We start from the raw sequence: 17,020 nt of genomic DNA, 5'->3' as shown, positions 1-17,020 counted from the left end.
TGCAGCGATACATTGCTGCACCCCGCGAGACAGAATTCTTCTGAGGGCAATGTCCTGACCCCCGCTTTTTCTCTTGTTTACCAAGCTCAACAAAAGGATACGAATCACATTTGTTTCCAGAACTTGTTTTTTTTTCATAAAAACTGCGACCTAGCCCATTACAGGCCTGCACACAGGTGAACAGAGGCAAATACCGTGAAAATCGCGTCACCTCGTGAGCCAGGTCAGCACAAATACATGCCATGGCGTACGATTGAGAAAAAAAAAGTACAAAAGAACCCAACGCGATGCTTGTTTCTCCTCTAAACAAGCAACCGTGGAGAAACGCACCGCATTTCGGTGGCCACTAAAACCAGCGGGCAACGAACGCTTTACAGAAGCAACACTGCGCATCGCTGTGGTGGCACTGCCATGGCAGGCACCACGTTATAGTGAACTAGAAGTACTCTAGTGGCACGACCGCCAGGCCACGCCGCCTCTCTTGGCGGTCGGAAATACCACGGACCGCCTCTAGGGTTTCTCGTGGCGCTACTGCGCCTTTTCCTAGGCGAGGCGCGGTCACTTGGTGATTCAGCGCGTTAGTTCAGCACGTCTGCCGGTATCCTGCGCATCGCTTTGTCTGCAGCTACTGTACTGCACGTGTACCGGTATACTCTGCTCTGCATTTTCTCGCGCGGACCGTTGTGGAGCAGCTGTCTTTACCTGTTCAGGTATTCCGTACCAACAAAGATGTAGCTCGTGACATGTCGAAGCGGAGGACGGATTCACACTGTTTTGCTCCGGGTTGCCGAAGCGGCTACCCGGGCGCCCCGAAGGCATCGTTGTTTGCAGCTCCTAGAGAAGACGATCTCCGCAGAAAGTGGGAGCGTAACCTCCGGAGGGATGACAAGCCTCTGACCGAAACATCAGCGGTGTGCGAACATCACTTCGAGCCAAGATATATTCTGCGCGAATATGTGCACGTGATAAATGGCTGTGAAGTGCGCACTCCCCGAGGAAAACCGTCATTGGTGCCTGATGCCGTGCCAACGCTTTTGCCAGGTTGTCCAGCGTACCTTTCCGTCGCTGCGCCCAAGCAAAGACCCGAGAGAAGGAAAGCAGCCAAACCTCCTGAAGGCGCAAGCAGAAAACGGCGCAGGCCTGATGCACCTGACGAAGTGTGCGACGGCGGTGAAATGGAAGGCATGGACTTCAATGCTGCCACTAGTGCGCGACTTTCAATTGAAGCTATTCGCACACTTGAAGTTCCTGCAAACTACTGGTGTCGTATAGAAGCAGTTGGCCACTGCGATCTAATATTTGTGACGACAGTGATAAGCAAGCGTACAAAACTGGATATTTTTCATGAAAAAGCTGTGTGCTTTATGTCCACAGAAGGAAAAATTGTAGCCCAAGTTTTCTATCAAGGTGTTTTGTGTCAAGAGAAACCCGTGCAATCCCTTGCTGAGGCCACATCCGTATTGGAAGAAGCTCGAGAAAGCCCTGTCTGCAAGGGAGCAATGTGTAAACAAGAATTCAAGCCGCTTTCCTCTCGGCTGACCGCACATCATCGAGCTGAAGCAAACACTGCTGGACGATCCGTGATCAGCGTACGCTGCTTCGGAAAAGTTTCTTCTGAAGGTAAGTAGACGTAAAGTGCATTAGGATGCCCATAACATTACCACATTGCCTCAGGTATTGAGGGGTGTGATTTTAACGTATGCATTGTTTGTTCATTTGCAGGCTCAAGTTGTGCAGAATGCAAGTCCCTTAGGAAAGCGTTACTGACAAGAAAGTCGTACATTAACTGTCGTGTACACCTGCCTGTAAAGAAAACCCTTTCTTCACGACTGACGCAACAAAAGAAGAAGACGGCACGTCTTCAAAATCAGGCATGTGTGCTTAAGAAAAAGTTGAGTGTCATGCTTGCCAAGAATGTGGCAATCGCAGAAGAAGATTTCAATGCAAAAGTAGCTCTCCTACCAGAGAAGCAGCGTGAGGCAACTCTCCACATATTCAAAGCTTCTTCACGGAAGAGTACTAAAGGCATGATATTTTCAAATGAGTGGGTGCTCGAATGTTTGATTATGAAGCTGAAAAGTGCAAGGTTGTATGAGCACTTGAGAAAAGAAAAAATCTTAGTTCTCCCCAGTAAGACTACGCTTCGCAAATATTTAAAATGCCACAGAACTGGGTTTGGATTTAGCAATAAAATCTTTGATGTGCTGAAGCAAAAGACTTGCACTATGGACGAGTTTTTATGCCATGGAGGATTCATCGTGGATGAACTGAAACTCTCGGAGCACCTCTCAGTGAACAGTGAAGGCCGCATTGATGGCTTCGTTGACTTGGGACAGTTTACGTCTGACACAGTGTCTGTGATAAGCACAGTGTCTGTGATCACGGCATGGTGATAATTTTTGTGCCCTTTGTTGGCAAATGGACGCAAATACTCGCTGCATTTGCGACTCATGGAAACATAAATGGGAACCTGCTGACGAAGATAATGCTTGAAGCCGTCATTTTAGCTGAGAAGGCCGGACTCAAGGTTGATTTCATTACGTCTGATGGTGCCACTTGGAATCGGAAAATGTGGTCTGTGATGGGCATCAAAGCATCACTGACAGAAACGAAATGCAGCACATTGCATCCAGTGGACCCAACGCGCAAACTAGATTTTCTGTCGGACTTTCCTCACTTAATTAAGTGCCTGAGGAATGGACTACTAAGGTTGGACTACGAAACACCTGAGGGCCGGGTAAGTTGTTTTTGATCACCAAGCATGCTGTACAACTTTATTGATACAATCTGTTTGTTTCTAACAGTTTCTCACTTTGGTATTCCTTTCAGGTATCTTTACAATTCGTACGCAAAGCTTTGGAACTGGATGGTTGCAGTGTCACATTGCAGGCAATGCATGGAATCACCGGAAGCCACACGAACCCCAACAATTTTGAAAAGATGAGAGTATCTTTAGCTTTTCAGCTCTTCGGAGAAAAAGTGATTCATGGTCTGCAGCTGTACAAGTCAGGAATTGAAGATACCTGTGGTGACATCACAGCTACACTAAAGTTTTTCAAGTAAGTGTCATCACATTGTGGTTTTATTGCGATTGCACCTTTCACCTTGCATATGACAGTCTGACTCTTGCTCACAAACACAGATTCATCCTGCTTTTGTTCATTCCACAGGATCATCCATGACCTTGTGCAAATGATGACTTCACGATTTCCAGCTGAAGCGCTGCGCCCAAGTTCAGCAAGTGTTGAGAAGCTGCGATCGTTTCAGGAGTATCTTTCATCATGGGAAGACCACACGAAGGGGCAGAAAGGATTCCTGAGCCAGTCAACAGCAGCTGGGCTGCGAGTGACAGTGTCAAGTGTGCTTTCTTTGCTTCAGTATCTCACTGAGAAACTAGGCTACAGGTACCTAATGACATCTAGAGTAAGCCAAGATCCTGTTGAGCATGTTTTTGGCATTGTCAGGCAGTCGTCTGGATGTAACACGCACCCAACACCACAGCAGTTTATTAGCACTATCAACTGCTTGAGCTTCAACAATCTTGCTCACTCAGCTTCAAAGGGAAACTGTGAGCCTGCAGTGCTCCATGCCCTTCTACCCGCAAATTCAGGTGCTGAAAATGTTCCATCTGGTAAACAGCGCTTAATGGACAAGTTTATAAACAGTGACAATGTAGCTGCCGTGCAGAGCTCGCTCCCACAGAGTGCGCCAGACCATGCGTCATGCATTATATCTGCCAGAGACAACCGGCTAACATATTATATAGCAGGATATGTAGCTAGAAAATGCCTACTGAAGTCTTGCTGCGAAGAGTGCCGTAAACTTCTTCTAATGCAAAAGGAGTCTGCTGAAAGTCTCAAACACCTTGCGCAATTGACACACATGAAAGACAGAGGTGGCCTGCTTTATCCGTCTAGCCTGTTGTTTAGGTTGTTCATGATTTAGAAAAAAGCCTTCACAACGTGTTTCAGTTTGCTGGAGCTGCACGCTGATAGCATACTCGACATTTTAAGCGAAGTTAAGGCAAAGCAAAAAAATGGGCTTGGTTGTCGTGACCATTCTGAAGGCATTGCAGCTGAGGTCATCGTTTTTTACATCACTACTCGTCTGCGTTTCCTAACTAAACGCGTGAACCAGAATAGTGCTAAAAAACGAGAATCAGCCAAGCACCTAAAGCTCAGTAGATGTTAAGTTCTGCACATGTCCATCTCACGTGTCTTCTTTTTTGGGAATCCTCGTAATAGTTTTGAAAAGCTGTTAAACTAGTGAAATTTATTTTGTTATCTTGTATTTTTTGTACTCTTCCAACCATCACAATAAATAAAAAGATGTTCCTGTTTTCATTTTCGATGCTGAGCACTGTGTCCTTACCATGACCTTCTATGTAATAAGCCAGCACCAAAACTATAGTGGAAGCGCGCCGTAAGCTTGTGATGGTGATGAGCAATCGCTTTGTAGCGAATGTTATTAGCGCGTGTGGTAAATATGAATATATATATATATATATATATATATATATATATATATATATATATATATTCTTAGCCAAACTATGTATATACAAACCGCTGAGCCACGCAATAACTAACCTAGCAATTTTACGTTTGCATGAGCCAGGAAGCAAACACGCGCGTTAGAATTGACCATAGCTGCAACTCAGAAGGAGCCAGCGACGGCCGGTCAACGCAGCCGAAGCTCCTAGGAAATGGAGCAGTAGCGCCACCTCGCGCCATCCGTGTGAAAGGCTGGCGCCAGAGCCTGGCCGGTCGCACCACTAAAGTACTTCTAGTTCACTATAACCACGTGCCGCTCGTTAGCCGTAAAATGGCAAGAATATGCTTGTGGCCCTTCGTTTTTATAGTTATCTTAAAACGTAGGGTCTTTTTTTGGTGTAATGCATGCCTTACGCGAACAACTTCATTATTACCCTCGTTAGCAGGCGAGCAGCGTGTTTCTGCTTTGAAGCTCGTTCTTGACTTGACCAAGCAAGACAGCCTGAGCATCTATGAAACGCGAAGGCTGACTTGGGCGTTTTGAAGTCCGCTGCTTGCTTCGCGCCGGCTTGCTCAAGTTAAGTTGAAGTCGCGAGCCAAGTAACATCTCTGCATTCTTACTTACCCCCGAATGCAGAGATGTTACTTGACTCGTACTTGACTCGTTCTTAACTCAAGACACTCTTGCCGGTCACCATAAATCGTTCTCGAACTTGCGGATGACTTGAAGGCGACTTGGCTCGGTCGAAGTCAGGACAAGTTTCAAGTCAGCTGCGGGGCTTGCTTGAAAGCGACTTCATGCGTTATTCCAACATGGCCACCACTCGAATGGACGTCGCGTGAAAGGTGGCCGCTTTTGAGTTTGCTTGCCTCGCCATAAGCGTAGCATTTTTTGAGGCGCACTGCCTGCCGAAGATTCTTGGAACCGCTTTACGTGACCAAGGAAATCCGATGGAGTTGTACGACGAGCAACAATTCCACGCTAGGTACAGATTCATGAAGAACGCCGTGGGGCAGCTGCTCGTTATGTTGCCGCTCCGTGAAAGTGGCGACAACCGAAGACAGCCCCTGCATCCAGTGTTACAGCTACTGATGGCTCTCAGGTTTTACAGCGCTGGCACGTTCCAACCAGTGACCGGAAATTTCGTCTGCATTCCGTAGTCGACAGTGTGCCGTGCAGTCGGAAAAGTTACGCTACTCATCGCAAAGCACCTGTACGTGATGCTGGTGCGCTTTCCGCATCCGGCGGACTGTTATGAAGTGGCTGAGTTCCCTTGCGTTACAGGTTGTGTCGACTACACACACGTGCGTATTAATAGCCCCGGTGTCGACAACGCTGAAGTGTTCCGTAACCGCAAAGGCTATTTCTGTTTTTCTATAACACGACGACACTTTCCGTCTCTTTCGGTAAGAAAAAAATGACTCGGTGCTGTGTCCGTGTGCCTCGTCTATTCTTTCGTCCCGTCTAGGGCGCTGTTTCTCGCTCAGAAAGGCATCGCTTGTAGCACAACGCTACGTAAAATTACACACACACAAAAAAGAGATGCCCCTATCACGGGTTTTTTTATCCACGTCATCATCATGCAGCGATACATTGCTGCACCCCGCGAGACAGAATTCTGCTGAGGGCAATGTCTTTGACCCCCGCTTTTTCTCTTGTTTACCAAGCTCAACAAAAGGATACGAATCACATTTGTTCCCAGAACTAGTTTTTTTTTCATAATAACTGCGACCTAGCCCATTACAGGAATGCACACAGGCGAACACAGGCAAATACCGTGAAAATCGCGTCACCTCGTGAGCCAGGTCAGCACAAATACATGCCATGGCGTTCGATTGAGAAAAAAAAACGACGAAAGAACCCAACGCGATGCTTGTTTCTCCTCCAAACAAGCAACCGTGGAGAAACGCACCGCATTTGGGTGGCCACTAAAACCAGCGGGCAACGAACGCTTTACAGAAGCAACACTGCGCATCGCTGTGGTGGCAGGCACCACGTGCCGCTCGTTAGCCGTAAAATGGCAAGAATATGCTTGTGGCCCTTCGTTTTTATAGTTATTTTAAAACGTAGGGTCTTTTTTTGGTGTAATGCATGCCTTACGCGAACAACTTCATTATTACCCTCGTTAGCAGGCGAGCAGCGTGTTTCTGCTTTTAAGCTCGTTCTTGACTTGACCAAGCAAGACAGCCTGAGCATCTATGAAACGCGAAGGCTGACTTGGGCGTTTTGAAGTCCGCTGCTTGCTTCGCGCCGACTTGCTCAAGTTAAGTTGAAGTCGCGAGCCAAGTAACATCTCTGCAACCCTTGTTATCGTGAATTCAAACCAACTAGCCCAAATCGCCATTCTTCTTCAATGATACACTCGGACTGAGAAGAAAAGATACGCCGCGTGGAGTGGCGACTGGTTTGGTGCCCCGGTAGGGCGTAGTCGGGTCCTACAAAAAGGGACTACGAGACCATACGAGGGAGTCAGAGATACGATGCGAAGAGAGTCGGAGAGATAGGATGCGATGAGCTTGAGAGTCAGAGAGACGGAGCGTTGAGATTGAGATGGTAGAGAGACGGAATGGAAAAGGAAGATAACGGTGCGAAGAGATAGCGATGAGAGGCGATGAGATGATGACTGGGGCAAGGACGGTACGATGTGGAATGAAAGTAAGGGATAGGAGGCGAGTGAATGGAGCGTTACGAAAGAGGACTAAGATGCAAATCACTGAGAGGAACGACGAAGGCGACGATGACGAAGACGATGAAGACGCCGACTAATTGGACAATGACCCCAGGAAGAAGCCCTGAGCCCCGACTCGAACAGCCAGCTCCGGGGCCCCCGTCAACATGGACCTTTCGTGAGACGGACTTTGTGCATCTTATTTAGATTAGCTTTGCGGAAAGGGAGGTGGCGTGTTGAGACATTGCGGGGTTTTATTCATTAATGACTTTACCATTTGTGTCGTGATGCGTCTACTTTGTATCGTCGCACCATTTTATTGTCCAAGTTGTTTCCCTTATGTATCCTGCGTCGCACTTCGCGAGTGTGTAAACCATGTGTAATAATTTTGTGTAGTGGTTGATGTACGCGCGTATACGATGTTTGCAGTTAGTAATATATTAAATGAATCAGTAAACAGGTACAGGGCGTGGTGTCTCTTACTTCCCGGCCCCAGCCCGAATCCCTGTATGTAGAAAGTGATTGAGACACGTAGCGAAGAGGGAACCGGATAGAAAAAGGGTTGTTATCTTCCCTCTCTTTGGCGATCGGTGGCGTAGTGGGGGACGTCTCAACTATAAGACTCAGATGATGTTCAGTACAATTGGGGAACAGTCAAGCCGATCACGCTACAAATTCAATCTCGTGCATTACGAACTCTTTCGATCACTTAAGGTCTTGAAATATATTCACCAACCATGCATGCCGGCCTACAAATACTCGAACAGAGTCCGGACCGTTTCTCGAAGACTACAGCGCTTGTTCCCTCCATCGTGGGCTCGTTCCTTCTTGCAGCTCTTCACCGCTGTCTGTCCGTCGCCACTCGCTTATACCAGGCAGCCGTCCAGTTCGAAAACACTTCACACCGCTCACGTATACGCGCAGCACACTGAAAGCCAGGGAACGTATATCTTTCTAGTATATTCTACAGTGCTCACGGACGCGCCGCCGGTGGCAGCTGCGTCGGCTTCTCGAGTTCTCTCGATATTGCCCGGTGATCGCTTTCACTTTGTGATTTCTTTTTCTCTCTATTTTTTTTTTTGTGTGTGGACGAGCTGTAGGCGGTGCACGCCGTGGAGAAGCGACCGTTGCTGGCGCCTCGAATGGCGGCGCCTGATTGGCCGGCGCCTTCTGTTTTGATGCACACTGGAGGTGCATGGAGTGCTCGTTTGTGACGTATTGAAAAATTAAAGAAAAGAGGCGTACTACCTACGGCGTTCCCTTTACCGGGCAGAAGGCATATAGACGTCAGTATAGACATCAACTACGACAGTTATTATAAAAAAATAGCGCAATTAACGTTTTAACCAGTGGAAATGGGCGGGCGAGTCGAATGGGCGAATTCGACTCCTTGCTGCGAATAGCGCATAGCCACCTTGAAAAGTTTCGAAAAACGGCCACTGTGTCGTGGTAATCACGGAGGGGCTATGAAATCTGGCTAACTTAGCAGGCGAAATCGAAACCGACGCACCAAGCCGCGTAGCTGTCGAGTCAAAAACGCCCTCAACGACGGCAACGCTTCCCTCGGATCGGATTGATTGATTGATTTCTGGGGTTTAACGTCCCAAAACCACCGTATGGTTATGAGAGACGCCGTAGTGGAGGGCTCCGGAAATTTCGACCACCTGGGGTTCTTTAACGTGCACCCAAATATGAGCACACATGTCTACAACATTTCCGCCTCCATCAGAAATGCAGCCGCTACAGCCGGGATTTGATCCCGCGACCTGCGGGTGAGCAGCCAAGTACCTTAGCCACTAAACCACCGTGGCGGGGCTCCCTCGCACCGGAGTAATATGATTAGTGAGGGTTGATAAGCGGCCATGCGACAGGAAAGCGCTGCCTCGATACGAAGTGTGCATAGATTGGCGGTTGATAACGGTGGGGGTTGTAGTGGTTAGAAGAGGAGAAAGGCACCTCATTTCTGCAGCCCTGTCGGGAGCACGGCGCAGTGCCTATAATAACGGCGAGGGAAACAGTGTCGTCATTGAAGGTGTTGTTAAGTGAATGGCAAATGCATCGTTTCGTGCGTCGGTTTTTGGTTTCGCGTGCTAAATTAGCCAGATTTCATCGCCCCGCCTGGATCACCGGTGGCCGCCTTTGAGGAATTCGAAAGTGGCCTTGGACTAGTCGCAGGAATGAGTAGAAGTCATTCATTTGACTCACCTGCTTATTTGGGCTGGTTAAAAAGGTTAAACGTGCTAACGTTTATAATCACTACCGTAATTAATGTTTGTACGCATCTCTAGACGCCTTCTGCCACGTTAGAGGGAACGCCGCAGGTAGCAAGCCTCTTTTCTGTAATTTTTCTATAATACTGGACACATTTCTTGAAACAGATGTATAAATGGTTCTCAACAAATTTTTCGATGTAGACGTAGTAAGAATCGGGGGCAGGGGAAGTTTAAGAGTTATCTAGTTTTCAAGTTGTCTCGTTTTTAAAGAGCCACATTTTTCGTGGTCGCACATTCCCGGCATCTATCATTGATTAATTGTAGTCGGAAGCTCTCACTTCACCGGGATCACTTAAAAAATATAGCACTCATGGAGCCCATAGTGTGGCACTGTGGCACATGTAGCTTAATTTATGCTGGTCCCTGTTTTTGATAATATTGCTGTATTAGACGTCATGCATTGAGGTTTCACTCGAACATCAATTGTTGTTTGTCTTTATTGTCCATTTAAGGGAAGGCTTCTTTGTAAACTATGTACTTTTGTGAGCAATATGAGCTCGACCACACTAGCACGTGGCGAATCGCCTCGAAATCGAGATAACACGATGTGTGGATGGCGCTGCCGAAACAGTAGGGGGGGCGAGGAAGGCGCTCTTCCAATGACTGGTGGCACTCCCGCTTGATTGTTGCTGTGAAACCACAGCTGATTGCGTGCCATCGGCTGCTAGCCTTGATAACACACACACAAAAAAATAATGTACCGAAAGCAAAAGTGAAAGATGCGCGTCAAACTGTTCAGCTAACACCAGTGTTCGGGCTCATAATGATCGCGATAGTGTAAGAGCGGCATGGTTAAAATGCGATAAAGCTATATCAACACTTCAAAACTTAACAAAGAACGTTTAATAAAGAACAGTGACACAACAAGCCTGAAAGACTTCTGCGCGTTTTGCCGTATTGCCGGAAGGCTGCCTTTCTTGCACTATCGTGAAACAATGTTGTGAAGCCAACTGGCGCACATAAACTCGCGTTGAGATTAGGCAAGTTTTTTAACATACAGATACCGAATTATGCGATATATCGAACTAATTCTCTATTGATTCTGAGTTCGTTATGTGTGGGTTCGACTTGTGCCTACAATTGGGACGAAATTAAGTTTTGAATCACTAATTCGCTATTGGCGAATCAGTTTAAATTATGAGACTTGTGAAAGCCACATCAGGATCAGAAGCTATGCCATGTAGTTGAAGCAGGCCCGTAGCCAGAAATTTTTGTTCGGGGAGAAGGAGGAGGGAGGCGCCTGCTGAAGGCCTTCAAAAACACCCATTTTTTAAAAAGTAAACGCCCTCAATAAAGCACACACCTCCTTCTGAATTTCGTGGCGGAAGTGCTTGGGCCCCCTCCCTCTTGCTACGGGCCTGAGTAAAAGACATCTAATTCATAATGACCATCAGATATTCTCTAATGCGCATGCAAAACCTTACTGGGTCCACCCGTGCCACTGCGTCTAATCTTTCGAATCGAACGGCGCGCCTTCTACCCACGGCCACCGGAGGACGCATAAGTTGGAATGGCGTCACTCCACCCGGTGATGACGTAACATCTAGGTAGAAGAGATGACAAAAAAGAAACGAAAAATATACAGAGAGGAGGAGCGAGCGATGTAGAGAGGAGCGCAGCAGTAGAGCGCGTTAACACGCGGCCGGCAATGTAGATCGAAACTCGGCGATCGGAAGAAACAACAACAACAAAAAAAAAAAAAAGCCGGCACTCAACAGGCGTCGGCCGTGACTTCGCGCTTTCGCCGGGGTCGCTAGGTCTCGCTGCACCCGAAATAAAGAAACTCTCGCTAACGCACCACTCGACTAGCGCGCGCGCCTCATTGCGTCATAGTCACGTGCCGTGTACGTCACGTTGGAGTCACGAACCAATGGCTGGTCACTCGACTCTGTTTCGACGTGCTCACGAAACTCCCGCGTAAGCTTGCTGTGTCACAATCCAAACCTGCATTTGCATAATTTGCTTAATTTCTCTAATATTGGCGTCATCTGTAGGCGCAAAGACAAGCTATCAGTATCACTTACCAGTGTTGCGGTGCTGAAACCTTCAAGGGATGACATAATGATAATGGGAGCAGGGTTCCGACGCTTGCGGCTCACGTATTGAGGATAATACAGCGCCTGTAACTCATCAAAATTTTTCGAAAGCACTTAATTTAAATCTTGTTCCAGTAAATCACGCTAGAACTTTAAAGACTGCCGCTGCTTCGGCAATGATTTAAGTTTTTTATTGTCGCTTTCAGATGGCGCCACTAACTGCATGTTTCCAAAAACTCAGTCATAAACGCGTCAAGGTTTCGGGACGTAGTTCCGCAGCTACTACGATTGATGAACCCCGCTTTCCAAACCGAGTCGAGTGCGGCCGCCCTGCGCGAGGCGGCGCTGGCTTCGTCTGCTGCATCGCCCCTCGCTCGGCGTCGTCTGCTTCTCCGATATAACCCGGGCCCGCGATCCCGGGCGTTTCATGGAGTACGCTCGCGCTTGGTACGAGTGGTGGTGCGACGTAGAGCAGCATGGGCAGCATCGTGTCGAGTCAGCAGCAGCAGCTGGACGTGGCCGACCCCAAGACGGGCCTGACTCCGCGCGAGAAGGGCCTAGTGCGTGACACCTGGGCACTGGTGCGCAAGGACATCAAGGCTAACGCTATTGCCATCTTCCTCACGTAAGCTACCTCCGTGGCGCGCAGCGCGCGCCGTTCTTTCACGCGTGCCTTCGGGCGATCCTTCGTGCTCGTTTGTGAGCCGCCAGGAATCTCGATTTCTCTTTTTTTTCTCTTATTCTCGCTGCAAAAGTTGCGTTCAATGCTGGCGAGAGGGGGCGGGGAGGGCTGCAACGGGGATGCTCTGTCAACCGAGGGTGGCTTTATTTTTTATTTTTATTTTTTTTGCTTTCGTGCTTACTTCTGTAAGGGGCCGAGTTCTTTTGCAATATCGGCAACCTCTGGGGAGCGTGCGGGATTCCTTTGGCTCACCATCGCGACGAACTCTTGCTCGGAGGCGTTTATTATTTTTTCTTTTTTCCGCGCTTCACTTTCCGTTTCTGTATCTTACGCGCGTCTTCAGCGTGTACAGCGTGCAACATAGTCGCGCGCGCGTTTTTCTTTTCCTTTATTTCGATGCGTTTACCGACCTTTGAGAGTGTCAAGATACGCCGGGAGCGAGTTTACGTTTGCAGCGCGTGCTATGCGTACGTCGTGCGTTCCTCAGGAACTCCTAATCTTTAGTAGGCGTCGCTTTCTTCTTATCTTATTATTCTTTCTATCTCGAGCATACGACACAAGTTGTCTAGCGCGCACGTATACCAGTGTGATATCATTGTGTACAATCGACTCCCGATGCTTCTTGCGACAGCGAAATTCTCCGCGAAACGCGTCCAGAACGTAATACCGCGCGCAGTACACATTCCAAACACGAGCTCTTCTACTAGAAGTCTTTTATATTTCATAAAAAATTTGATCCGAAAACGAACGTGCTTTCGGCGCCCGGGTACGCACGTTATCTCAGCGCGCGCCTTAGCCAGACTACGAAACACCTCGCACAGTGAAAACCTTTTTTTTTTCCTTCTGAATGGCAAGTATAACCAACACTGTTCCGTCTTTTAGAGTCGCATGATTTACATCCACCATCGGTTTGCAAGTTTGTCACTGGTCCGCGTTGCATGGTTCACTTCGCAAAAAGGTTTGATTACTGACAGGTCGAACTTGATGTTGTTAAGAGGTTATTTCTTCAAGGGCCACCCTTGATATCGTTCACTAAATTCCTCATGACCTGTCCTACTTCACCGCGACTGCTGCACAGTTTTAATACAGCTTCGCTGTATTCTATGATGGGTTTCCTTGGGTGCGGCGTATTTGTCGAAGTTGATTATCGTTGCCTCTAAAGCTACATCTCATAATGCCCTCGTGTCGGGGCGGTCGCTGAACGCAACTAAGTTCTTCGTAATCCAGCTGTCATCGCGAAGCGAAACCCCGGCTGGATAGCTTTACTCGCCGTGTCACTTGTCGAGACGCTCGCGAAGCAATTTTTATTATTATTTTTTTTTTCTGATGACGAGCGGCCGTTTTTTGCCGAGGCTGCGATAATAACCGAGCGATATCGAACGGTTTCGATTTGCAGTAAACGCGGTGTGATTATCTCTGATAATATAGCGAAGCCCGGCTTGCACGCTTTCGTGCCTTCTGATAGTGACTTTGAAGATGAGGGCTCGCCGTATATTCGTATAGCATGCAGTGACAGACCATTTGCTTTTAGCACATACAATGGCGTGGAGGAGGGGGGTTGAAAAGCTCGTTAATTTGACACCCGTTAATTTCGGAAAACCGGATAATTCCGACGGGGTCTCTGGTCCTGCCCAGCGTGCGCTTTGGTTAGTGGCGTCAAACTGTCGTTATTTCGGTCATATTTGATCGAGACCCCGTTGATTCGGACGATCCAAGGAGCCCGCCAAATCCCGTAAATTATCCACGTCAACGAATGAAAACTGCATTCGCAGACAACTGTAACAACCGCGGGTTTCCAAAAAAAAAAAAAAAAACTGCGGTCTTCATTTACAATAGCGTCGTTTGTACGCAATAAGGGGTGGGTCTAGAGCTCGTTGCTGGTCGAGTCACGGGGGCCCTGACCGGCGTTTATTGTGTGAAAGAACCAGAAAGAACTGAGCATTGGTGTAGTGCAAAATAATTGTTAAACATTTGCGTATTCCTCGAGCTAATGAAAGAGCGTTGATGTAATAGACATGCGTTTAAGGTTTTCGCGCTATTTTAAATATAATTCGGCTAATTCTGACATTTGTTTTTATGATCCCGTGAAATCCGCATTACCTATTGTTTACTGTACGACGGAGATGGTTTGTCTCAGATTCAATAACTCGTTGCAAATGGTATTTTCTGTGGCTGACTGTATTAAATTTCATAATGACCATATGTTGCTGATGAAAATACATGAAAGAAGGAACCCTTCGTACGAGGGTGCATACACCGTTTCTTGGATAAAGCCGCTGTAAGATTTTCAATCAGAAGCCGGAAAGTACCGTTTAACTTGTTATAAAGAAGCGTGTACGTAAATGTGCGAGATATGCCCTGAAGCACTTTTGCGTTCGTATTTGTTTCCTTATCAACTGACTTATTTATTCATTATAAAGTTTGGTTGCTTAAAGAATAAGCACATTTCTTTATTTCTGTTTCTCTAGTGATCAAACTGAGTATAGCTCATTTGTACAGCGCCTTTGATCGATTGTGCTTCGATGTTCGATAGTAACTTTAGCAAATATAACCTGACTTCGTAGAAATAATGTTACTCCTTACGATCAGTCGTCGTCACGATATCGCGACAATTGCTTTCAGCGGACTTGTTCACTCGTGGATTACTTTGTGGCATGCGTAAATACGACTGGGCCGCAAATTCAGCGTACGTATGGCCACGTTTCCAAGCTATACCGGCTGTTCAAAGTTAAGCGTTATGCTTTCTTAAAATTCGGCACTAGGAGTCTATAGGAGGTGCGTGAAAACCACGTTTTCAGGTAACTTTTGTATAAAAGAGTGACACAAAGCTTACCAAGTAACATAAGCGTAACAATGAACCTTTACCGGCTGCAGAAAGCGGGTATGTTTCTGTTTTAAAGCTGGAGGCAATCGAGCTCCTATACACAGTTCCGCTTCGAAGAATTCCATCGTGTCTGAGTTTCCAGATATCCCGCTACAAAGCTTTATTGTGGTGTGTATGATTGCGTATATGCCAGGCGCTGAGTTTCGGCGCTATTTTTGCCCCTGCTGTGACGAATGGTCATTACTTGCTATTTATTGCCAGCCGGTAGTAAAAGAGTCGCCACCAGCGTAGTCGTGTATGCCTGCGACCCGTTGTCTGAGTCAAACGCCGTAAGTAACTGTCGCGATTGCTGCATTTCTAAGGATAATGTTTGCTTCGGCATATATATATATATATATATATATATATATATATATATATATATATATATATATATATATATATATATATATATATATATATATATATATATATATATATATTTTACGCGGAAGGCATAAATTTTCATTAATATTTGTATATTAATTATTATTAGTAGTAGTATTTTAGTTACGTAAGGTTCCAGCTTATCCACGTACAATATTATTTTAACGCACTATTATTCATAAATTTTTCCCATGTGTTATACGATGGCGTACACTTGTATGGTTTTTTTTTGTGTTTATTTATTTTTGATTTTGCCTGGATGTGTTTCGAACAACTATCGCCTAATTCTTCCATATTGTCACTTGACCAACTACGACGTAGTGTGAATAAAACAAGGTTTATTGGGGTGAACTCGTGCTCCTCAACATACGAAAAAAAAAAAAGAAAACGGCGAGACATTGATTGATTGATTGATATGCGGGGTTTAACGTCCCAAAAGCACCATATGATGATGAGAGACGCCGTAGTGGAGGGCTCCGGAAATTTCGACCACCTGGGGTTCTTTAACGTGCACCCAAATCTGAGCACACGGGCCTACAACATTTCCGCCTCCATCGGAAAAAAACGGCGAGACAGCAGCCAACGAAGCGAAGTGCTCATTTGAGCGTCGGCGTAAAAACCCGACAGTTGCGGCGTTAGTCTATCCACAACCATTGGGTTAGACTGACGACCATATATAGTCTGATGGCGACAGGGAGAAATACTACCCGCATCAAAATAGGATAGCTATAGTGTGGCAATCAAGAGAAAAGTGGAAACTCGCACTTTTCTGCAACCAAGGGAAAGAAAACCAGGTGGGGCCATACGTTGGCCTCGAAACAGCTTCGAGAAACTTTTCAGGCGTTTATCGTGGTTATACTATTACTGTATCCAATTGCGTGGAGCAAAATTTAGAAACGTTTCATCAACCTTTGACACGACAAGGACGCGTATATCGTTACTATGACGCGCGTGCTGCGTCCCACGTAAAGAGCTATATTACCGAGAAAACGTGAATATAGGCCGGGAGTGTACGAGATTCATCCCGATCCCACTGCATTGATAATTCCTCCACGCCTGCTCACCGGGACAGGACCTTTGCCGTCATTCGGTGCGAACATTTAGTCGCACGTTGCTGTGTTTGTTCTGTCGTGTATCGTATACGTACTCCGCAAGCAGTCCGATATGATCGTGAACCGTGGGCGTAATATTACAGAAACAACGTAGGACGATGACACCGATGTTAAAAAATGAATCGTAATGAGTGAACACACAGATTGATTGTCGTATCCTCGGTGATTCTTGAATCGGCGCGCGTCCGTGTGCAATACCGTGCAACACTTCGTATTATTTATTGTGAATGGCGCATTTCCAGCAAGAAAGCACCAACTGAAACTTATTTAGCTACCAAGGATGGCACCAGTGAGTGAGTGAGTGAGTGAGCGAGTGAGTGAGTGAATGCGAACAACTTTATTATGGTCCAGTGCAGACGCTGAGGTTGCAACGCGTCACCCGGCTACTCCCACGTGGGGGCCGGCAGGACATAGCCTGACGGCCCTGTCGCGGGCACACTGGACGGCCAGGATTTGGTCCTGCAGTTCTGGGCTGTGCAGAAGCGTATCCCACTCGGGTTTGCTA

At 46.9% G+C, this 17,020-nt stretch overlaps 1 protein-coding gene across 2 annotated transcripts in view; it reads left to right on the top strand.

The window, feature by feature from the left end:
• Positions 1–11,713: 11,713 nt before the first annotated feature.
• Positions 11,714–17,020, top strand: part of LOC119180216 (globin) — a 145,473-nt gene continuing 140,166 nt past the window's right edge. The window contains exon 1 of one of the 2 annotated variants that reach the window (XM_075869410.1): positions 11,714–12,096. In XM_075869410.1, the coding sequence (XP_075725525.1) occupies positions 11,948–12,096 (149 nt within the window). In that variant the 5' untranslated portion in view covers positions 11,714–11,947. The remainder of the gene's footprint in view (positions 12,097–17,020) is intronic. The other variant, XM_037431360.2, reaches the window with a different exon arrangement.

Source organism: Rhipicephalus microplus, chromosome 7, assembly GCF_043290135.1.
Source record: "Rhipicephalus microplus isolate Deutch F79 chromosome 7, USDA_Rmic, whole genome shotgun sequence".
NCBI classification, from domain to species: Eukaryota; Metazoa; Arthropoda; class Arachnida; order Ixodida; family Ixodidae; genus Rhipicephalus; species Rhipicephalus microplus.
The sequence above is the reverse complement of the archived record's forward strand: the minus strand, read 5'-3'. Positions and strand labels throughout refer to the sequence as shown.